The 24,707-nt window shown below is 35.7% G+C and overlaps 1 protein-coding gene across 1 annotated transcript in view; it reads left to right on the top strand.

Annotated features, from left to right (window-relative positions):
- The window catches only part of PCCA (propionyl-CoA carboxylase subunit alpha), a 394,660-nt gene that overhangs the window by 17,537 nt on the left and 352,416 nt on the right, over positions 1 to 24,707 (top strand). The window contains exons 3-4 of the mRNA XM_041731155.1: positions 2,591 to 2,638; positions 2,745 to 2,813. Coding sequence (XP_041587089.1) covers positions 2,591 to 2,638; positions 2,745 to 2,813 — 117 coding nt within the window. The remainder of the gene's footprint in view (positions 1 to 2,590; positions 2,639 to 2,744; positions 2,814 to 24,707) is intronic.

The raw sequence follows: 24,707 nt of genomic DNA, 5'->3' as shown, positions 1-24,707 counted from the left end.
GGACCCTAGGATCATGACCCGAGCCGAAGGCAGATGCTTCACCGACTGAGCCACCCAGGCTCCCCTCCCTTTTGTACCTTTTATTTATTTTATTTTTATTTTTTTTTCCTTTTGTACCTTTTAAACCCTGAACCACATACATGTGTTTATTTACAAGAATGTCTTATGTATGGAAAGTTGATATCATTAGCTTTATTTAGCTTGTGCACTAATTGGTATTAATAGTCCTGTATTAGTTAGGGTTCTTCAGAGAAAAAGAACCAGTAGGAGATATATAGAGATCTACTGGCTCACAATTATGGAGGCCTCATTTCATGCTCTGCCCCCTGCAAGCTAGAGACACAGGAAAGCTGGTGGTGTAATTCTAGTCTAGGTCCAAAGCCCTGAGGACATGGAAGCCAGTGGTGCCCCCAGGTAAGAGAAGACCCATGTCCCAACTCAATCAGGAGAGCAGAACAAACACTCCCTTCCTCTACTTTTTATCTTTGGGTCTGTTAATGGATGGGATAATGCTCACCCACATTGGGGAGGGCAGTGCATGGGGCTGAGTCCACCGATGCACATATTAGACTCATCTGGAAACACCCTCACAGACACACTCAGAAATAATGTTTCATCTGGGCACCCTGTGGCCCAGTCAAGTTGCACATAAGATTTACCATTATAAGCTCTGCACAGAGAAGGTGTGTTAGGTCAGATATTGGTTTTGATATAGATTTTTTCCTGTTAGGTTCACTCACACACCTAGATTTGTTACAGCTGGTGTGGTGTGTGGCCCAAAGGAGTGAATAATAATAGCTAACACCTCTTCAGAATATATTGTGTGCGAGGTACTATTTTAAACACTTTTGAGTGTTAATTCGTGTCCTTGCAGCCTCTTGTGGCAAGTGCTGTTATTACTCTCATTTTACATACCAGGAAATGAGGGTCATGAAGGGTAGCTTGCCCTGTTGTGATGAGCACTGGGTGTTAGATTAAGGGATGAATCACTAAATTCTCCTGAAACCAGTACTACACTATATGTTAACTAACTTGAATTTAAATAAAAACTTGGAAGGAGAAAAAAAAAGGCGACCTCCTCATACAAGAAACATGGTAGTGTTGAGATCCCAAACTGGGTACTTTGATTCCAGACTGGCTCTTAATCATATTCTTCCACTCAGATAAAAATTAGGATGGAGTTCTTTATCCCTATGATGTTATAATTTGTTATATTTGCTGTAACAGTTGCTGAATGTGTAACTTCATTGTTCTGTTTTTATCAGATGTCATCGCTTAATACCTATAAAAATGCACATTTTAAAATGCAGTTCAAAGAAGTATAAATACTGAAAAAAAAAAAAAACCCCAAAAGTATAAATACTTTTTTCTTCATATATTTTTACTGTTCAACAGGGATTTACCATGACCATTTGGGTATAGAATGGCAGATGATTTTGCAGTCTCAGGCTTGAGGTGAGATTAGGATATTTTAAGGGCCCATCTGCTCAAGGCTCTGAATGACTCAGGTTTCTATCAGATTAGGAGTTTACCCATTTTTAAGACAGAGGTTTGTCTCAATTTGGTGGAATAAGCCATATGTGACATAAAGGTTAAACCAAGACTTTGAAAGCCTTTTCTAATTCTGAGATTGTGACTCCGTGTTGGGTTAAAATATTGCTTTCAGTTACAGAAGAGTACTTTTAAGGTCATATATAGCTTTAACTTTCTTTTAGAAATATAACTAAAACTATTTCTATAGTTCTATTTAACTTATAACAGTTCACTTACCCAGAAATAATTCTGTACTAAAATGTCCAGATTACTTATAATGTGTGTTTCTTTAAAAGGATTTAGCCTGTATAATTTTGGAATAGAGAACCTTATGAAATAGTTTCCCCTTAGAATGCTATCAATTTATATGTGGGAGGGAAGACCTACAGAGATTGATTTGCTTCAACTCAGATAGGTATGGTTAGTGGGAAAGCTGGGCTTGGAATTGAGGTTTCTAGCTCCCCACAGAATGGAACTACTCTATTATGAGGCCTCAGCTGCTTCAAAATGTGGTTATTCAAACTTAACAGTGTATTCAAATAGCATAACCTGCGTGGTCTGGGAATCTTTAGATATAAGCATATTTAATTTTTATTCTGAATTACTGAAAGTATCATTTAATGCCCAACAGAGATGGCATAAAAATTGTATCAGACTTTCCTTTGATAATCAACTCATGACATTTAGAATTTCCCTGAATTTAGAATATAAATTATTGAGTAAGTGGCCAAGGAATTCTGTCTAAAGTATTTTAGCATTCGGAAATATCATTTGAAGTTTATCTTTGGGAAAGAGAATTTATAAATCAAATTTACAAATTTAGTCCACTTATGATTTACTAAACTTAATTTGTTGATGCTTTAACAGAGTAATTATAGGGATCCTACCAGATGAGTTTAGTAGCAACCTGGTTGTGGATGAACATATGTATGATGTTTAATACTACTGTAAGAAGAAATGTTTTTTTAAGGATAATGTCCAGTGTTGTGGGAAAACTTGTTTTCTGGTTCCAAAGTGAGAGTAACAATTTCTTATATGTGTTTTTTTCTCTCTTTAGACTTTTGATAAAATTCTTATTGCTAATAGAGGAGAAATTGCATGTAGGGTAAGTAGATTTTAATCTTTCATTTTACTTTGTGAAGTTTATTATTAGGAAATCCCTTTAAATCCGAATCTCTGTTAATAGATAACATTTATATATTTTAAAATAGGTTATTAAAACTTGTAAGAAGATGGGCATTAAGACGGTCGCCATCCACAGTGATGTTGATGCTAGTTCTGTAAGTATATTTTTGCTTTATTTGGATCAGGACTTATTTGGAGTAAAAAAAAAAAAAAGTAAAAATGTGGGTGTCCCCTCCCCCACCCAACTGTGTGGGTGTGCACAATTACAAAAAAATCTAATCATTCACTTGTATATTAAGCAAAATGGAAGTATCATAATGTCTTTATATGTCTTTTTTCTTCCCCCTGAGGTTTTAAAAACCTAGAGTTTAAAAGTTGCTGGACTGATTGCTGACCACCAAGTAGATTTGAGCAAAGCTGGAGGAAGTTTGATTCAGAGATCGATGAAATGTTTATATACTATGCTGCCTTATGAGAGCACATTTTCCCACAGATGAATTCTAATATTACTAAGGGAATGCTATAATTGTTTAAACTTCCTAAATGCTTTGTCATGTTCAGTGGATAGTTTGATAAATGAAAGATAGGCAAATAATAACTGGACATGAACACAAGGAATAGTATAAAGCAATGAGTGATACATAGTTTTATTGGGGATTTTTACCACAGCAGGCATTTTTAGCAGTAATAAACTATGAAAGAATAGAGAAAAATCCCATGAGAAAAGAATGTAAATTATTGGAACTTTAGGGGAGGAAATTAGTAGCTGTACTTTAATGTAAGTTACTGTTTTTCATTCTTGCTTTTGGTAACAACCTAATGGTAATGGCAACTTTTATTGTATAGTAATATACAGAAGATTTCCAATATTTGTGATTACTTGTTTTATCTAGAACTGTTGTTCATTTAGCTTTATTGTGACTTTCTTTTTTTTAAAAAAAAAAAGAACTGTTGCAAGCTACTCTAATTTCCTGAAAATAAAGGTTAAGTATTTATCTTTTTTATTTGACGGATATATTTAAAATCATTATCTTTTACTTAAAAGCAATTAAATCAAGCAATTAAACAAATTTATTTTGTGTCTGTAGTTTTTTCTTTTTTTTTTTAATATTCGTTTCTGGCCTTTAGTATTACTAATAATTTGTTTTAACTGACAGCTTCAATAGTAGTTTATATTCCTTACAAGATACTCATGAAGGGCAGCCCCGGTGGCTCAGCGGTTTAGCATCGCCTTCAGCCCAGGGTGTGATCCTGGAGACCCGGGATCAAGTCCCACATCAGGCTCCCTGCATGGAGCCTGCTTCTCCCTCTGTCTGTGTCTCTGCCTCTCTCTCTCTGTCTCTCATGAATAAATAAATAAAATCTTAAAAAAAAAAGATACTCATGAAATAATAAGAAAACTATTTAATCTCTTTCTTGTTTGGTAAACTAAGGCATTTATCAACACCAAACTCCTTTGCAGAAAAGTTTGTGTTGCATCAGACTAATAAGAGATTTAAAATTCTTTCTTTGGATGCCTGGCTGGCTCAGTCAGTGGAGTGTGCAACTCTTGATTTTGGGGCTGTGAGTTTGAGTCCCACGTTGGGTGGAAAGATTACTTAAAAAAAGAAAAAATCTTAAGCCCCTCTTTATTTTTATTTTTTAAGCCCCTCTTTTTGTCGTATTGTGTTTTCATTGTGTTAGCTCACGAAGTGTTTTCATTCATGGATAAATTGAGAGAGAAAAAGATTTGAATTGTGGACAATCGCTGTTTTTAGATCAAGTCTGATAATAACCTTTCACTTATTTTTCTTATATCAAAATAGTTAATTCTCTATTCTGTGTTCTCATGAAGATGACTGTTGGCGTGGATAGTCCAGAATTATTTGTATTTTGTTTTTTTTTCACATTTATATTTCAGTGTTGGTATTTTAACTCCCAATAGCATGACTGTCTCTTCCCATTCTTAAGTTTGAAGCTTTGTATTCTTGTTAGGTAGAAGCTAGACATGGCCAGTGGATGGAGAGCTCTGAGGCAGAGTCCCAGATTCTTCAAGAGGAATGATAGAGACAGGAGCTGCTGGAGGCAAGGATGGGGATCAAATGAGCTACACATTAAAAGTCCAAGAGTGGGATGTCTGAGTGGCTCAGTGATTGAGTATCTGCCTTTGGCTCTGGGTGTGATCCTGGGGCCCTGGAGTTGAGTCGCACATCGGACTCCTTGCAGGGGGTCTGCTTCTCCCTCTGCGTATATCTCTGCGTCTCTCTATGTTTCTCATAAATAAATAAATAAATAAATAATAAATAAATAAATAAATAAATAAATAAATAAATAATCTTAAAAAAAAAAGTCCAGGAGCACAACATCCTGACCTTGTGGCTTCCCCAAGACCTTGGGACTGACAGACCAAAGAGCCTCAGGTGGAGAACATGTGTTCTCCTCTTCCACTTCTGCTCCACGGTAACCCCATTATAACCTCATTATAATATATTTGCATTGTGGGTAGAGTGGCCCCTCCCCCCCAATGGAGAAAGGCTGCCTTGTTATATCAGGTACTAACCTTGTAGGGTCAAAAACTCCCTCTCCCAACTGCCCCCACCCATTAGAGACCATCCCACTGTCCATCACAGCTCCTCCCAGCCCAGAGGGACCCAATAATATCCAACCCAAAACAGCCTAGAGGCCGCTGGACCTCTGGGAGCCTGCCTGCTCTCCCACCTTGAGAGTGTACTTGCTGTTTAATAAACCAATTTGTGCTTGCTACTTTCTGTCTCTGTTTGAATGCAGATTCTCAGATGCAGGTGTTCACATAAATCTTTCTTGTGGGGAATCCAAGTACTGATGCATTCTCAGATGCAGGTGCTCACATAAATCTTTCTCTTGGGGGAATCCAAGTACCTCTATTCACAGAACACAGACTGTCACCCATAACATTCAGATCTGTAGGTGGACTGTTACTTTCCAGGCTTGGAAAAAGCTAGTTTTAAAAAGAGTTGGTCTAAGTTTTTTATTTTATTTTATTTTATTTTATTTTTATTTTTATTTTTATTTATTTATTTTGGTCTAAGTTTTAAGATGGTCATTCATATCTTTCTAAAGCAGGGATGGTTTAGTTTTATATTTTAAAGACTTCTAGTTACTTTTTTGGCGGCAATGGAAAAGAGTCTACAAGATACTAGGGTACGTAATTTAGATTAAGGTTTCCCAGGTCCCACAATTGAAGCAATGCAAGCTCAGAACTTCCTCTAAGTATGACCTGCTTTAAGTCCTTTACTAGAAAGGTACAGTTTTGGATGATAATGATAGTTGGAATATCCAAAGTTTAATTTAGGCCTCAGCAGTAGAGCCAAATCTGTTATTTGCTGTCTGTGTCAGCCTCGAGAAAGGGTGAATTCTTCTAACAGTTTATTTTGCTTCCTTAATATGTGATCAGAAAGATTACTATCTTATTCGTTTATTTATTTATTTATTTATTTATTTATTTATTTATTTATTTATTTATTATCATATTTAATCAGCTTTACAATATGAATAATATGAACCAGATGTGGTATTCAGATGTCTTGTTAATGTCGTAGTGTTTATTTTCAGGAGGCAAGCATCTATAATGTAACTTGTAGGGAAATCTTTTGTGCTTCATAGGTTAATTTCATAAATGGAAATGTAAATACTGCAGTAGGAAATTATTGTAACAGTTGTTTTTAAATGGCAAGTTAATAATTTTCACAACTAATTTTTTTAACAGTTAAGCAGGGGAAAAAGGCTAACAGTTACTCCAACTATTAAGTGATAAGTCACACAAATCTAACTACCTTGCAAACGATTAATGTGTAATGGAAAAAAATTGGCTTTTGAAGATAATTATGCTGTTTTATCACTGGTACCCTTTCGGCCCTGTCCTGTTCTTCAGTATTATCTTCAGTATTCTTTTTTTGCTCTTCTGTGTTAATCTTGGGATAATCTTATCAAATAATTAGACACATCCACTCACGAGTTTTTAGCTATTGTGAACAAGACTTCTTTAAACAATCTAGTACAAGTCTTTGTGTAAACATATACTTTCATTTCTCTTGGATAAATACCTAGGAGTGGAATTGCTAGGTCATAGGGTAGATGAGAGGCAAAGCAGCCTTTTCCTGTTTGGATAGTAAATCTGTTTGTCTAGAGAGTAAATATATTTTAGACTTTGCAGGTCTCCTTTGTATGATCTCCTTTGTATGTTCTTTTTTTTTAATGACCTTCCCTCTTTTTTTAAAAAAAGGATTTTATTTATTTGAGAGAGAGATAGCAAGAGGGACAAGTGGAGTACAGGGGCCCAGGGAGAAGTAGAAGCAGACTCCCTGCAGAGTTGGGAGTCCTTTGCAGGGCTCCATCCCATGACCCTGACCCTGGAATCATGACCTGAGCGGAGGCAGATTCTTAACTCACTGAGCCACCAAGGTGCCCCTTTTATGACCATTTAGAAATGTAAAAACCATTCTTAACTGTGGGCTATAAAAAACCTGTCCTTAGATTGGATTTGGCCTGTAGGTCGGTGGTATTTTGCTGATTCCTGGCACAGATAGATGCATGTTTAACTATAAGAAGCTACCAAACAATTACTCAGCCATTAGAAACGACAGATACCCACCATTTGCTTCAACATGGATGGAACTGGAGGGTATAATGCTGAGTGAAGTAAGTCAATCGGAAAAGGACAAACAGTGTATGTTCTCATTCATTTGGGGAATATAAATAATAGTGAAAGGGAATATAAGGGAAGGGAGAAGAAATGTGTGGGAAATATCAGGAAGGGAGACAGAACATAAAGACTCCTAACTCTGGGAAATGAACTAGGGGTGGTGGAAGGGGAGGAGGGCGGGGGGTGGGGGGGAATGGGTGATGGGCACTGAGGGGGGCACTTGACGGGATGAGCACTGGGTGTTATTCTGTATGTTGGTAAATTGAACACCAATAAAAATTAATTTATTAAAAAAAAATAAAAAGAAGCTACCAAACAGTTGCCCTTCATGGTCATGCCGTATTATGTTCACACCAATAACGTGTAAGTGTTCATTTTGCTCCATGTCCTTGCTATACTTGGTCTTATCAGTCCTTTTGATTTTTACTATTCTATTGGTCATTATGTGTTATTTTATTGTAGTTTAAATTCTCTGATGAATATTGATGTTGAGTATCTTTTCATATTAATGGACATTTATATTCCTGTGTTTGTTCAAATATATAATTAGGAGAGCAATACAGTGATACTTGTGTACCCTTTGCCTGGATTCACCAGTTGTTAACATTTTGATACATTTCCTAATATCTGTATCTCTCTCTCTCTCTCTATATATATATATATATGAGTATAAATAACTATTACGTTTCTTCTTTTTTCTTTGCTTTTAATTTTGCTAAAGAATTTGAAAGTAAGATATAGACATTGTGGCATTTCACCCCTAAATACTTCAGTATTTATTTCTAGGAAAAGGATATTTTCTTACATATACCTTATCAAAGCTAGGAAAATTACCAGTTCTATAGAATATTCTGATATGCAAACTATATTCACATTTCCCCACTTGTCTCCAAATGTCTTTTTTACTTTATTATTATTTTTTTAAATGTAAGCTCTACACCCAACATGGGGCTTGAACTCATGACCCCAAGATGAAGGTGCTCTAACAACTAGGCCAGCTATGTGCCCCTCCAAATGTCTTCAATATTTTTCTTTGATTCATAGTTCACTTAAGGTTCACGAATTATATTTGGTTATTATGCCTCTTTAGTATCTTAATCTGAAATAGTTTTCCTATCTTTCCTCCTTTCTTTGATTTTCATGGTACTGATATTTTGAGGAATCCAGGCTAATTGGCTTATAGATATTCTGGATTTGTTGGATTCTTTCCTCATGAGTAGATTTGGTTTAAATATATTTTTTAAAGGTTTTATTTATTTATTTGAGAGAGAGAGATACTGAAAGAGCATGAACAGGGGTTACAGGATAGGAGGGTGAGGAGAGGGGGAGGCAAGGTGCCTGACCTGGGGCTTGATCCCAGGACCCTGGGATCATGACCCGAGCTGAAGGCAGACGCTTTACCGACTAAGCCACCCAGGTGCCTCCAGTTTAAATATATATATATTTTTTGACAACAATACTCCGTAGGTGTTCTTATTATTCTTGTATCATATCAAGAGTTTCATAATGTTGGGTGTTTCTGCACTAAATTTGGTCACTTGGTTGAGGTAGCTGTTATCAGGTTTCTCCATTATAATGGTACCTTTTTCCTTCTTCTTCTTTTTTTTTTTTTTTTTTTTAAAGATTTATTTATTTATTAGAGAGTCAGAGACACAGGCAGAGGGAGAAACAGGTTCCATGCAGGGAGCCTGACGCGGGACTCGATCCTGGGACTCCAGGATCACATCCTGGGCCAAAGGCAGGTGCTGAACCGCTGAGCCACCCAGGGACCCCCCCCCCCCCTTTTTTAAAAATCTTTTTTCTTTTTTTTTTTTTTTTTTAAGATTTATTTATTTATTTATTTATTCATGATAGACAGAGAGAGAGGCAGAGACACAGGCAGAGGGAGAAGCAGGCTCCATGCAGGGAGCCCGACTTGGGACTTGATCCCAGGATTCCAGGATAACGCCCTGGGCCAAAGGCAGGCACCAAACTGCTGAGCCACCCAGGGATCCCCTTTTTTCTTCTTTTGATACTAATTTTTGGAGGGTGAATCTTTGAATCCATGGGAATATTTGTCCCCCATCAACCTCTCATCTAATATTTTTGCATCCACTGATAAACATGATCTGACAATAATTACTTTGGTTACATTTGTCTTGTGCTGTTGTTGAGAAAACTGTCAAGTCTACTCCATTTTGAATCTGTTTTTTTTTTTTTGTATTTTCTTTTTTTATGTATTTGAGGCCTCCTTTCATGTCTTATTTTTAATGACTTATTTTGAAGCTTCTATCGTACTGCTCTGTTATTCCAAGTTTCTAGGTGTCTGTTTCTGACTTTTCTTCACAATGGATGATCTTTTCATGTGTGTGGTTTTGGCTGTGACCTCCTATTTGAAATCTCTGTGTTGAATCCCAGTGTGGTGTGGGTTGCAGATATGGCCTGGCTGGGTATGTGCTATATTTGTTTCTACCAGGCTCTCCACGGTATCCTTGATCAGGGACTAAGTTTTATATTAACTTATTGGCACAAAGGTTGCTCAGCAGTTTTTACTTTGAACCACAGCAAGTAATTTAAAATATTTCTCTTCCATGTATCTAGTAGATTGATATTTTTCCCCCCTTCTCACTTAGGATGTAGTCTTTGAGAAACCTGGCCTTATTAGGGAGTTTTCCTTTTGATCTTCAATTCCTTTCTCTTAGAATTAAAACTCAGTTCTTTAGGTTCTTTTTTTTTTTCCTTACAAGATTATCATTTTTTAAAATTAATTTATTTTTAAAAATTTTTATTTATTTATGATAGTCACACAGAGAGAGAGAGAGAGAGAGAGAGGCAAAGACATAAGCAGAGGGAGAAGCAGGCTCCATGCACCGGGAGCCCAACCTGGGATTTGATCCTGGGTCTCCAGGATCACGCCCTGGGCCAATGGCAGGCGCCAAACCGCTGTGCCACCCAGGGATCCCGATTATCATTTTTATTATAAAAGGATATAGCCTTTAGCAGTAGCCAGATGGAAGACCTGAAGGCAAAGTATGGGGAAAGGGCAGGAAGCTTGTATACCTCCTTAGGCACACCACTCTCTCCAAATCTCCATGTGTTCACCAACCCCCATTCTTTAGATTCTTCAGATGCTCACTTCATTCTCCATGATTAGCTGTGATATCGGCTCTGGGGGTACTGTCTGGCTTTCAACTTCCTCTGTTTTTGATCCCTGGGGATTGCTTGTAGTTGCTTGTAAGCCAAGTTGTTCATTTAAAGATGTTTGTTAAATTTAATCTAGGGTTTTAGGTGCTTGTAGGGAGGATTTGCAGGTTATCTAGTTGGTTTATTCTTGAGTGTGATATCCTATTCTCTTTTGAGGAAGTTGTCCTGCTTTTGTTAAGAAGTGAAGACTGATAGAAAGCAGTATCAAAATTGGATTTAGGAAGGCAGTTCACATATACTGATGAGATTACTGCAACTGCATCCAGAGAATAAGGCCAGAGTCCACAAGCAGTATAATGCGCTGCAGTGGGAAATGGTCAGGGCAGGAGAGAGAAAATGGGAATTATGCCTTCTACCAAGTCATGAATTGTCTTTTATATATTCACCAGGCCCTTATTATTCTTTGGAAAGAGTTTTAGGGAATAGTTTATGAAGGGAAGATAGTCCTAGTAGAAGACTGTATCCTGCTGGAATTTTGGATTGTGTTGTATCTGCAGATCAATTTGGGAAGTGTTACTATCGCAACATTTTTAAGTCCTCCTTTCTACAGTTGTGGATATTCCACTTGATGTTGTTCCACTTAGGTTGCTTTAATTTCATCAATGTTTTGTAGTTTTCAGAGTTTAAATTTTGCACTTAGTTACGTTTATTAGTAAGTATTTTTGATATTAGGATTGTAATTTTTTAAATTTCAATTTTTATTAATTGCAAGCTAATAGAAATACAATGAGCTTTTGTATAGTGATGGTGTATGTCCAGCAACCTTGCTGAACTTATTATTTCATATATATATATATATATATATATATATATATATATACATGCATGTTTTTTTAAACAGATCCTTAGGGTTATCTCTATTTTTTTTAAATTTTTATTTATTTATGATAGTCACAGAGAGAGAGAGAGAGAGAGAGAGAGAGAGAGAGAGAGGCAGAGACACAGGCAGAGGGAGAAGCAGGCTCCATGCACCGGGAGCCCGACTTGGGATTCGATCCCCGGTCTCCAGGATCGCGCCCTGGGCCAAAGGCAGGCGCCAAACCACTGCGCCACCCAGGGATCCCCTTAGGGTTATCTCTAGAAGAACATGTGCAAATAGAGAGTTTTACTTCCTTCATTTCAATCTGGGTGCTTTTTATTTCATATTCTTGCTTAATTTCCCTGGCTTTAACCTTTAGAATGCTATTGAAGTAGTGAGAATAAGCATCTTGTTTTGTTTCTCATCTTTGCGGGAAAGCATTCAGTATTCCACAATTAAGTTTGATTTAGGCTGTGGGATTTTCATAAATTCCCATTATCAGGTTGAGGAAGTACCCTGGTATTTCTAAATTATTGAGTGTTTTTTCATGATTGGGTATTGGATTATTTCAAATACTTTTTCTGTGTCTACTGAGATGATGTGGCTTTTGTCCATTATTCTGTTGATATGGTGTATTACATTAATTTTTGGATATTAGACCAGCCTTGCATTTTTGGGATATATCACACTTGGTCATCATGGTGTATAGTTTTTTATATATGTTGCTGGATGCATTTATTAGTGTTTTGTTGAATTTTTCATCTGTGGTTATGAGAGCTATTGGTTTGCAGTTTTCTTCTGACGGCTTTGTTTTGGATATCAGAGTGGTCTTGACCTCATAAGTTGGAAGTGTTCCCTCATCTCCTGTTGTTTTGGAAGAGTCTGTGAAGAATTGGCATTAATTGTTCCTTAAATGTTTGTTAGAATTCATCAGTGAAGCCTTCTGGGCCTGGGCTTTTCTCCATGGGAAGTTATATGTGTTTTGTTTTGTTTTGTTTTTTCTTAAAGATTTTACTTTTACGTGATCTCTACACTCAACATGAGACTCAAACCCACAACTCCAGGATCAAGGGTTGCAGGCCCTACTGACTGAGTCAGGCAGGTGTCCCGTTGTGGTTAGTTTTTCAATTATTCAATCTCTTATTAAAGGTTTATTTGAGGGGTAGCCCAGGTGGCTCAGCGGTTTAGCACCACCTTGGTCCCCGGTCGTGGTCCTGGAGACCTGGGATCGAGTCCCACATCGGGCTCACTGCATGGAGCCTGCTTCTCCCTCTGCCTGTGTCTCTACCTCTGTGTGTGTGTGTGTGTGTGTGTGTGTGTGTGTGTGTCTCTCATGAATAAGTAAATTAAATTAAAAAAAATAAAGGTTTATTCGATTTTGTTTCTCCTTGAGTCTGTGTCTGTAGTTTGTGGCTTTCTAGGAATTTGTCTATTTCATCTAAGTTATCTAGTTTATTGATAAGATTGTAATATTTCCTTATTTTTATTTCTGTAAGTTTGGTAATAATTTCTTTCATTACTGATTTTAAGCATTTGAGTTTTTTTTTCTTGGTCATTTTAAAGGCTTTCAATTTTATTGATCTTTTCAAAGAGCCAACTTTTGATCTCATTGATCTTTTTTTAATTCTCTGCCTCATTTACATGTAGTCTTTATTATTTCCTTTATTCTGCTAGCTCCTGGGTTTTTTGCTCTTTCTAAAAGTTTCCTTCTTTCCTTTTTTTTTTTCTTTTTCTTCTTCTTCTTCTTCTTCTTCTTCTTCTTCTTCTTCTTCTTCTTCTTCTTCTTTTAAAGATTTACCCATTTGCTTGACAGAGAAAGAGGGAGAGAAGGAGAGAGAGAGAGAGAGGCAGAGGGAGAGCAAGGCAAAAAACTAGACTCTGCGCTGGCATGGAGTCCAGCATGGGGCTCCATCCCATGACCCTGAGATCAATACCTGAGCTGAAATCAATAGTTGGAGGCTTAACTGACTCTGCGGCATCTCTTAAAAGTTTAAGGTAGAAGATTAGGTTGTTGACTTGAGGTATGTATGTATGTATTTATTTATTTATGTTTCTTTATTTATTTATTTATTTATATTTCTAAAAAGATTTATTCAGTTGAGAGAGAGAAAGTATGAATACGCAAGAGCACAAGCAGGGGAAGAGTCAGGGAGAGGGAGAAGCAGACTCTCGCTAGGTAGGAGCCCCATGTGGGGCTTGATCCCAGGACCCTGGAAATCATGACTTGAGCTGAAGGCAGATGGTTAACTGACTTAGCCACCCAGATGCCCCTTGAGGTCTTTTTTAGGCTTGAGCTATATACATTTTTCTTTGTTGTTTAGCTGTAATTCAGATGTTTTGGTATTTTGTTCTTCATTTTTATTTTGAAAATATTTTCTGATTTTCCTTGTGATATCTTTTTTGACCTACTAGTTCTTTTTATTTTTTTATTTTTTTATTTTTTATTTTTTAATTTTTATTCATTTATGATAGTCACAGAGAGAGAGAGAGAGAGGCAGAGACACAGGCAGAGGGAGAAGCAGGCTCCATGCACCGGGAGCCCGACGTGGGATTCGATCCCGGGTCTCCAGGATCGCGCCCCGGGGCAAAGGCAGGCGCTAAACCGCTGCGCCACCCAGGGATCCCTTGACCTACTAGTTCTTAAGAGTGTGGTGTTTAATCCACATTCTTTGTGAGCTTCCCAAGTTTGTTTTCATTCCTTGTTTCTAGTTTTCTTCCATTTTGGCTAGACAACATGCTTTATATTTCTACCTTTTAAAATTGCTTGGTGTTTGTTTTATGGCATAGTGTATGTTCCATCCTGGAGAGTGTTCCATGTGAACTTAAGAAGAATGACCATTCTGCTGTTTTGTGTAGTGTCCTCTAGATGCTTGGTTGGTTCATATAAATATTTATGTCTTTTGTTTCCTTTCTTTTTTTTTTTTTTTGTTTTCTTTTGTTTTTTTTTTTTTGTTTCCTTTCTGATCTTCTGGTTGTACTATCCATTATTGAAAGTAGGGTTTAACATGCTTTTTTTAATCTTTTAAAAAATGTTAGTATTTATTTTGTTTTGCTCAGAATACAAAATGGGTGACAATTATACGCCTATAACTATGTGCATGAAAGAGCCTAAGTAAGAGATCATTGACTAAGGGACTCTCAGTATTTTTATTTTAAGATTTTATTTATTTATTCATGAGAGACAGAGAGAGAGAGAGAGAGAGAGAGAGAGAGGCAGAGACATAGGCAGAGGGAGAAGCAGGCTCCATGCAAGGAGCCTGATGTGGGACTCCATCCCGGGACTCCAGGACTACGCCCTGGGCCGAAGGCAGGTGCTAAACCACTGGGCCACCCAGGGATCCCCTGGACTCTCAGTTGTTATAGAAGGATTAGAGTAGGGAGTCCAGATAGAGATTCTCACAAGAATTTTTTGCAGTTTTCAGAAAGCAAGAAATTTTGACACTACTTAAATTGCTGTAGACTTAGAGAAAGAAAAATAGATTTCATTAAAAAAATATTTTTATGAAGCCACTATAATAACTCAGCAATAAGCAAAAAATAAAATTACAATGAGGGTCATATATTGATAGAAGAATCCTAATAGGAAATAGGGTAACATAATTTACTTAATTATAATATGCTGCAGTCATATGGAATGTAATCATGACATTTCAGTATGGTTCAATATTAGAGACTATTAATTTAATTGAATATACTAATAAGTTAGCAGAGGAAAACTAGATGATCATCTTGATAGAAGCCTAAATGTCATTTAAAAGAAATTCACTGTCTTCTTGTAAAATCCTTAGTAAGACAGGATTAGTTGCATGCTGCCTTCCCTTAATACAAAGGTTATACCTCATAGGACGCATTCTCATGAAATTCAGGATGAAGACTGATAAATTTACTATCACTGCTATTATTTAACAGCATTCTAGAAGTGCTAGGTAATGCAGTTAGGCAAGAGTTGTAAAATGGTAGGCGGGAAAGGCAGAAATAGTAAGATTGTATTGAGTTTCTAATTACACAATTAACCGAATAACTCTTTAGAAACAGTAAAAACAATATCTATGGTAGTTAAATAAATCTAAAGGTTTCCTACAAGGTAGAAAACACAGTTTAAGGAATAAAGCTTTGTAGAAATAGCAGAAGAGCTGAAACACTTTGATATGAAATTTGTAGGACTTATATGAGGACTTCTTATTTTCATATAGGGAAATTGAATAGTATAAATATTATTTGAAAGTTAATGTGCATTTTTCTATTAAATCCTAATATACTGTAATCACACATACCAAATTATGTGTGCGGGGGCATTCACAAAGGACTAAATTTGTAGAATGGCCTAGTCAATTCTAGGCCAATTCTGTGGAAAATTGAAGAGGGGACTATTCTGACAGATACTAAAATACATTTTAATACCTTATCATGCAGAAATAATTAGGGCAACTCCATATAACTTTGGAGCAAGAAGAGACAGGTCTTTGGAGTAAATTCATTGGATTTTAGGCAAAGGGCTGATAAAGGAGAACTTCTTAATTTGTCAAAGATGGCCTTATTATTATATTGACTTAGAAGGCAGGAGAGGTAGATTCTAGGGTTTTATGCCATTAATCTGTGATTTAGGTAGTCTCAAAGAAGTTAAGAAATATAAAAGATGAGAAATGTTTGGGTTTAGTGACTAGGACTTTGTAAATGAGAAGGCAGATCTTAACTTCTTTAGTTTGGTGGATAATGAGAACCAAGAATGGGTGAACCTAAAAGTTGTACTCAAAATGCATGCTGGATAACTATTTACTTTTACAGCTTTGTTTTTAAGTAAAAAGACTAATATGCTTTCCCATGCAAAATATTGTTATATCAAACCTCTGAAGTTATGGTTTTGATTTTTCTTAAAATGGATTAAATAATTCTGTATTTTAATCTTTGACAGTATTTTCTATTTACGCTCCTAAATTGAATGTATCAATATTTTATTGCTTTGTGTACAATAATACTGGCTTTGAATGAGAAATACCTGATATTGACTGCTTTAAAACCAAAACTTAAAATCAGAGGAGTTGTCATTGTGACTCACATCTTGGTCAGGCAGTTAGCCTGCTGTTTGAAGTATGATTCCTGGTGGGTATTGTAGTCTTACCCTTAGGATTCAGTAATGAGATTGAGCGGGGTTTCCTATGAGCACTCTGGGATGATTGACAGTGAGGTGAGGGGAATCATCACTTAGCATGCCTACCCTTGATAATATTTCCCTGCTGTCTGGGGAGGTACTGAGGACAAATAGGACTTCGTGATGTCTATGTAATTAGTGTATGTTGGTTCCAGTTGAACAAACTGGAGGGTAATGATCAGGTAAATGAAGAAGGAATACATTAATGTAGGCTAAGGTATAAAAGACCTTTGGGAAAACCTTATAAAAATTTTATAGGGAAAAAAAAAAAAATTTTATAGGGTTGTTAGAATATCTTTATTTTTTATCTTTGCATATTTTTTGTGTCTTTATATATTTATTATTAATATATCTGTTAGAATATCTTTAGTTTTATTTTAGGTGTATAGAGATGAAAGCATCTCTATGCTTTATGCTTTATGCTCTATGCTTTAAAGGTGAAAGCACCTTTAAAAAGGCAAAAACCTCATGATTTTTTTATCATTTATAGGATTTTTTTTGGAATGTTTTTCAACCTTTTAATATTTGGAAAAGAGTTAAAGTTCTTGAGTTAAAAATATGTTTCACAATCTGTTAAGGACTTATTTACAACCAGTGTAATCATTGATCCTCAAATAGGAATAAGCAACTAGGGGCAGGTTTGGAAAACTTCGGTGGTGGTAACTGAATTCACATTTATTATAAGTGTGTAGAGTTGAGATGGTGTATTTAAATGACATTTTCTTAAATTGCTTTTATTACTGCAGAGTAATTTAAGATGATGGCCATGAGGTCCATGTTTCCCAGTTGGTCATAATTCATTCAGAAACATTGCCAGTCATTTAGATTACAATAGAAAAGCTAAGGATTTCTAATTCATTTATTAATTGTCATTGTTCCACATGAAATTTTCTTATCAGTAACATCAAGTTGCACAGCAAAGCCTTTGAAGTTACTGCAATACTACATTTAATGGGAAGAGAGGATTTGATTTCATTAATGTGATTTTTGGACCTTGGGATTCTGGTAACTAGGTAACTAAAGTGTTTTTAAATGGTATACTTGCTTTAAAACTTGTTATTGCTCAATTTTCTTGTAAAACTTGGTGCTTTCAGTAATCTTTTTGAATTAATACAAAAAAAAAGAATTAAGAATACAGTATCTACCTATGCAAATTCAAAACACTAGACTTTACAGTGAAGAACTAATCAGGAGTAGAAAGTAAAAGAGATGTTTAGACATTTTCCATTTTTGCTTTTATTGTCCTTGGAAAAAAAACATTTTGCAGAAACATTATACTACATCAACTTAGAATATTTTGATTATCTTTGGCTTGGATAAATTACTTTCTCTATGTTTTTGGGTAAAATGGAATAGGTTAGGATTCCTGGTAGGGATTTGTTCACATTAATATGGCTCATCAGGGACATTATATTTAATTGGAGATCCTGCAGAATAGTAGCAGGAGGCTGAAGAGAATTATTTAGCATTAGCAATGGCTCGTCTGGGAGTTGTGCACTAATCAAGGAGCTTGAGTGTTAGCAGTGGGGATGATGGGAATTATGACGATTATGACATGTAAGCATGTCTGTGTGAGAACTGGACAGGCAATGAGTTAATCAAGAAGTATATTAAATGGCTCCCATGCTGATTCATTATTATCTACCATAGTGCCTGTCAGGTTGTGTATTTAAAAAATACAATTATTGCTGAATTCAGTATGTATAAATTCAGCCACCATTCTTTGCTTTTCAATAAAATAACCTCAGATTACCTAATACATATAAAAATAGAAAAATGAACCAACCCTGCTGACTGTGTGATTTGTGTATTATAGTCTCTCTCTCTCTCTCTCTCTCTCTTTTTTTTAACACTTTAGAGTGAACCCTTAATTTTAGATTCATTTAAAAATGTTTGCTTTGCACTTCCATATATTAGTTTAAATACTCTGGTTTATCTCTATTTCATAAAAAATTTGGATTCAAAAGTGAAATTTTTATATCTTAATTTTTTGAGATGAACAGTAATTCCATTATTTCAAAAAGATATCAATATTTAACATATGAAGCTGCAGACAAATCAAAGTGTTAATCTTTTCCACCATCAAAATGCTCTAAAATCAGGGGGTGGGTGTGGTGGTAGTAGAATTTTCTTTGCTCTAGTGGGTGGTCTCTTTGTGCCAGGTAGACCCATTCTGTGCCCAGCATGGTTAGAGCCATCTGTCATGAAACTGTCAGTTAGAAATGCTAGAAATGTACATATTTTAGGGGAAATGAAACTAATAAATTGAATTCCTTTTAGAAAATAAATTGAAATACAGCGTAAATCCATGAGCAAACTGGATTATATCTATAGGCAAATTTATGGAGTTACTGTACAGATGAACACACAGAGTTTCTTTTGTTGTAAGCACTGCCAAATTTAGTAAAACTTTCTACCAAACTGTGACCTTCATGTATTAACTTAATTAAAGCAATATTATGGGTACTACTAAAAGTGTTAACCTGTGGGTGGTTGTTATTGAAATCCATTATCTGTGAAGTCTGTATTAGTGGTCAGCTGCATCAGAAATAAAACTTGTAAGCAAGACCCTCCCTTGGGTGCTGTGAGCTCAGCAGGTTAAATCGTCAAAACCTGTCAAAGCTTCTTAAAAGACTGATCATTTAAGCTCCCTGGAGTTAAAGGTAAACCAATCATTCCAGTTAGGAAGGACTGTGACTTTCTTTAGCAGCATATAAAAATTAGGTTTGGACAGGAAAAAGGATTTATATTAATATCATGTATGAATTATTTTTTTGACATACGTGTTTGCATACTTGCTATTTAACTTTAAAAAATTCCAACTTTAAATATGTGGAAAGTAACTTGTGAAGATTTTCCTTTGTAAATTGGAAAAGAGTATCCCCAGATCTTAATTTTGTTCAAACAAAACTTTGAACTTTTACCAATACTAAAATTTTAAGACCAAAACACAGTGAAATATTGAGTATATTTTGTTTTTGTGTATTTCAACATTTCTGGCAAAATTTAAACAGCATAGTTGGAAAAAGAACATTGTGTTTCAATGTAGTTAAAGCCTGATGGCAGGAAAAAGTACTTAATCATGGACTTTTTTTTCAAGCATCTATTCAAGAAGGTTTAGAAATTCTGTAGTTTTACTGAAAAATCTTACATCAAAAATATTTGAAAATATAGCTTGCCTTTATAAATGTAATATTTATTTTTATTTTGTTAAATTCCAGTACAGTTAACATACAGTTATATTAATTTCAGGTGTATAATAAATCAACAATTCTGTACATTACTCAGTGCTCATCACATTAAGTGTATTCTTAATCACTTTCACCTATTTCACCTACTACTCTACCCACCTCCCCACCCACCTTCATCCACTAGTTCATTTTCTATATTTAAGATTCAGGTTTTTTGCTTCATTTGTTTCTTAAATTACACATATGAGTGAAATTATATGGTATTTGTCTTTCTCTGTGACTTCTTTCACTTAGATTCACTTAGATTCACTTAGATACTCTCTAGAGCCATCCATATTGTTGGAAATGGCAAGATTTCATTTTCTATGGCTGAATAATATTCCACTCTGTGTGTGTGTACACATACGTACATGTACCACATCATCTTTACCCATTCATCTATTGATGGACAGTTTGGCTGCTTCCATAATTTGGCTATTATTACAAATAATGCTGCAGTAAACATAGTGGTGCAAATATCCTTTAAATTAGTGTTTTTGTATACTTTGGGTAAATACCCAGTAGTGGAAATACTGGATCATACGGTAATTCTATTTAATTTTTTTTCCAAAAGATTTTATTTATTTATTCACGAGAGACAAAGAGTGAGGCAGAGACATCAGCAGAGGGAGAAGCAGGCTTCCCACAGGGAGCCTGATGTGGGATTCAATCCCAGGACCCTGGGATCACCACCTCAGTCAAAGCAGACACTCAACCACTGAGCCACCCAGGCAGTGGGTGGCTCTATTTATTTTTTTGAGGTACCGCCATACTGTTTTCCACAGTGGCCAAAACCAGTTTGCATTTCCTCCAATAGTGCATGAAGGTTCCTTTTTTCCTACATCCCTGCTAATACTTGTTGTTTCTTGTTTTCTTTTTTTTTTCTTAAGAATTTAAGTAATCTCTACGCTCCATGTGGAGTCAAACTCATAACCCCAAGATCAAGAGCTGCATGCTCCACTGACTCAGCCAGCACCTCTTCACTTCTTGATTCTAGCCAGTCTGACAGATGTGAGGTGTTATCTCATCGTGGTTTTCATTTGCACTTCTCTGATGATGGGTGATGTTGAGCATCTTTTCACGTCTGTTGACCATTTGTATGTCTTCTTTGGAGAAATGTCTGTTCATGTTTTCTGTCCATTTTTAATTGGATTATGTGGGAGATTTTGGTGTTGGATAAGATCTTTATATATTTTTGGATTATTGACCTCTCTTGTTACTTTTGAAATTCTCTCTTTATCACTACTTTTTGTCACTTTAATTACTATGTGTCCTGATGTGAAACTCCTTGAGTTGATTTTGTTGGGAACTCTCTGTGCCTCCTGGATCTGGATTTCTTGTTTCCCTCCCCAGATTCAGGAAGTTTTCAGCTTCAAATATATTCTTTGAATTTTCTGTTCCTGTTTCTCTCTCTTCTTCTTCTGGGATCCCTAATATGTGAACGTTATTAATGCTTGATAATGCTGTTGAGTTCCCTTGGTCGGTTTTCATTTTAAATTTTTTTCTCTTTCCTGTTTAGCTTGATTATTTATTTATTTTTTTTTAGCTTGATTATTTTTTTACTACTCTTCATAGGTTGCTGATCCATTCTTCTGCTTCCTCTAGTCTAGTATTTATCCCATCTAGTGTATTTTTAAGAGAGAGAGCACATACTAGCTGATGGAGTGGGCAGAGGGAGATAGAGAGAGAGAATATGAGTGGGGCTTAGTATCACGACCCTGAGATCATGAGCTGAAATCGAGAGTTGGGTGCCTAATCAACTGAGCCACCCAAGCATTCCTCTGTCTAATGTATTTTTAATTTCATTTACTGAATTCTTCATCTCTGATTCTTTTTCTGTTTTCTTTGTCTTTGTTGAGGTCTGACTGAAGTCCTCCACTCATAAGTCCAGTATCTTTATGACCATTACTTTAAGTTCTCTATCAGGCATATTACTTATTTCTGTTTAATTTACCTCTCATGCTGTGATTTTTGTCCTGCTATTTCATTTGGGACATATTCTTCTCCTCATTTTGTCTAACTCTCTGTTTCTGTTTCTCTGTGTTAGGAAGGTCACCTGTGTTTCCTGCTCTTGAAAGTAGTGGCCTTATAAAAAAGAGGTCCTGCAGGGCAATGTACCCTGTTCACCAAAATCTAGCACTTGAGATGTCTCCTGTGTTTTTTGTGTATGCCCTGCTATTGTGACTGAGCCATGTTTATCTTCAGTCATATTCAACTCAAGTGAATACATCAGATATAAATCTACTGTTGCTCCCTCCAGTCATTTATCTGTTCAGTATGTTTACTGCAAAGCCCTGTCTAAATCAGGAATGGGGTGTGGTCTGTCTAATGGAGATTTTGTAGTCTTGGGACACAGGGCTGTGTTTATATTATTTTCTTCACGCTGTTTGTTTTAGGCTTATTTTGCTCTTCTTTTTCTAGTTTGTCAATGTGGGAGCTTAGATTATTGATTTGAGGTATATCTTAATATTTGCTACTATAACTTTCTCTATAAGCAGTGCTTTAAGTGGTGCATCTATTATTATTTTTTTCTATATTGTATTTTCATTTCTTTTCAGTTCAAAATATTTTCTAATTTTCCTCTCTTATCCATAGGTTATTTACAATTTTTCAATTTCCAAGTGTTTGGAGATTTTTTTTTTTTCTTTTTTAATAAGTAAGCTCAGTGCCCAGTGTGGGGCTTGAACTCCTGACTCCAAGATCAAAAGTCTCATGCTCCACTGCTCTGCTGACTGAGCTAGCCAGGCACCCTGGAAATTTTTTTGTCACTGAGTTCCACTTTAATTTGTTTATGGTCATAGAACATATTTTATGTGTTTTGTTTCTTTTTTTATGTGTTAAATTTATTTCATGACGCCTCTCTGGTGTATCTTGGTGACTGTTTCATGTGTACTTGTAAAGACTTTCATCATCTATTGGATGGATTAAATGTCAGTTAGATGCAGCTGATTCATAGTGTAATTCCTCTCTATTTGTGCTGACCTGATTCTCTCTACTGCTAGTTTGTTGCCTTTTATTGAGAGAAGAGTGTTAGATTCACCAACCAATATAATTAGATATTTGTTGCTCTTCAGTTCTGATTTTGCTTTACAAAGCACTGTTGTTGGGTGCTTACATGTTAAGAATTTGTACATCGTTTTGTTAAAGTGACTCTCTTATTATGTAATGGTCTTCTTTATGCTTTGTAAATTTCTTTGCTTCAGAGTTTGCTTTGTCTGATAGTAATAAAGGCATTCCAGTCTTCTTTCATTGAATATTTGCATGGTATTCTCTCTCTCTTTCATTTTACTTTTAACCTATGGATTTTAATATACATTAAAAACTCCATTAGACAATGTATTTTGCTTTCAACAGGCAAACACGTTTTAAAGTACTCAAGAGGATAAGAATTATTATATTCACCCAGATGGTTGCCATTAGTGTTCCTTCTTCACTCCTGATGTTCCAGGTTTCCTTCCTATATCATTTCCCTTCTACCTGAAGAACTTCCTTTAGCCCACCACCTCTTTTTTAGAACTGATCTGACAATTAATTCTCTTCATTTTTTTCCTTCCTCTGAGAATCTCTTTATTTTGCTTATATTCTTGGAGGTAGATATAGAATTCTGAGTTGATAGTTTTTTTTTTAACCCCAGCAGTTTAAAAATATTTAAAAATATTTTGCTACTTCTGTAGAGAAGTTTAATCACTATGTTGTACATTGAAATAAATATAACAATGTGTGTCAACTATACTAAAAAAATTAAAGGGTCATCTGGCCATCTCGGTCAATAGAACATATGACTTTTCATCTTGGAGTCATTTGAGTGCCACATTTTGGGGGCAGGGTTACTTACATTTTTTTTTTAATAAAGATTTTATTTATTCATGAGAGACAGAGAGAGACGTAGAGACATAGGCAAAAGGAGGAACAGGCTCCATGCAAAGAGCCTGATGCAGGACTTGATCCTGGACCCTGGGATCATACCCTGAGCTGAAGGCAGTTGCTCAACCACTGAGCCACCCAGGCATCCACCCCCCAAAATTTTTTAATTACTTAAAAAATTAAATTTTTGTTCTAAAATAATAAAAATACTGTGCCACCTCTTTTTTGGCTTCTCTGGCTTCTGATGTGAAACCTAGTTCCTTTTTAAAAAAAATGGTATCTATAATTCTTTGAGTAATTATTCCTGTATAATTAATGTGTTGTTTTTCCTTTTTGTTTTTAGGTTTGTTTTGTCTTTAATTTTCAGTGGTTTGGTTAGATGTGTTTGATCATTGATTTCTTTTTGTTATCCTTCTTGGGATTTGTTAAGTTTCTAGAATCTGTAGTTTTATGTCTTTCACAAACTTGAGGCATTTTCAGCCATTTTAATTTCAAATATTTTCTTAGCACTGTGTTGTTTTTCTTCTTGTTCTGTGGTAACCTGTATGTTAGACTTATCATTATTCCATAGTTCTCTGAAGCTTTGTTAGTTTTTTCCAATCCTTCTTCTCTTTGACTCTGATTGTATAATAGATTTCTTTTACTTTATTGACTCTTCCCTCTGCTATTGAGCTCATCCATTAAGTTAAAAAATTTTTTGGTTATTATATATTTCAGTTAAAGTTTCCATGTGTTCCTTTTTGCAAATTCTGTTTCTTTCTCATTTGTTTCTAGAGTGTGTGCTCTTGATTTTTGGAGTATTTTTATAATAGCTTCCTTAATAGCTTCCTTAATCTTTGTTAGATAATTTCACCAGTTGTCATCTTGGCTTTGTTGTCTATTGATTATCTTTTTTTTTTTTTTATAGATTTTATTTATTTAATCAGTAGAGACACACAGAGAGAGAGAGAGAGGCAGAGGCACAGGGAGAGGGAGAAGCAGGCTCCATGCAGGGGGCCTGACATGGGACTCGATCCTGGGTCTCCAGGATCACGCCATGGGCTGAAGGAGGTGCTAGACCACTGAGCCACCCGGGCTGCTCTGATTATCTTTCTAAGTGTTGAAATTTACCTTGTTCTTGGTATGCTAAGCAATTTTGGATTGTGCAGTTGACCCTTAAGCAAC

The sequence above is a fragment of the Vulpes lagopus genome, chromosome 16 (assembly GCF_018345385.1).
Source record: "Vulpes lagopus strain Blue_001 chromosome 16, ASM1834538v1, whole genome shotgun sequence".
NCBI lineage: Eukaryota > Metazoa > Chordata > Mammalia > Carnivora > Canidae > Vulpes > Vulpes lagopus.
The sequence above is the reverse complement of the archived record's forward strand: the minus strand, read 5'-3'. Positions and strand labels throughout refer to the sequence as shown.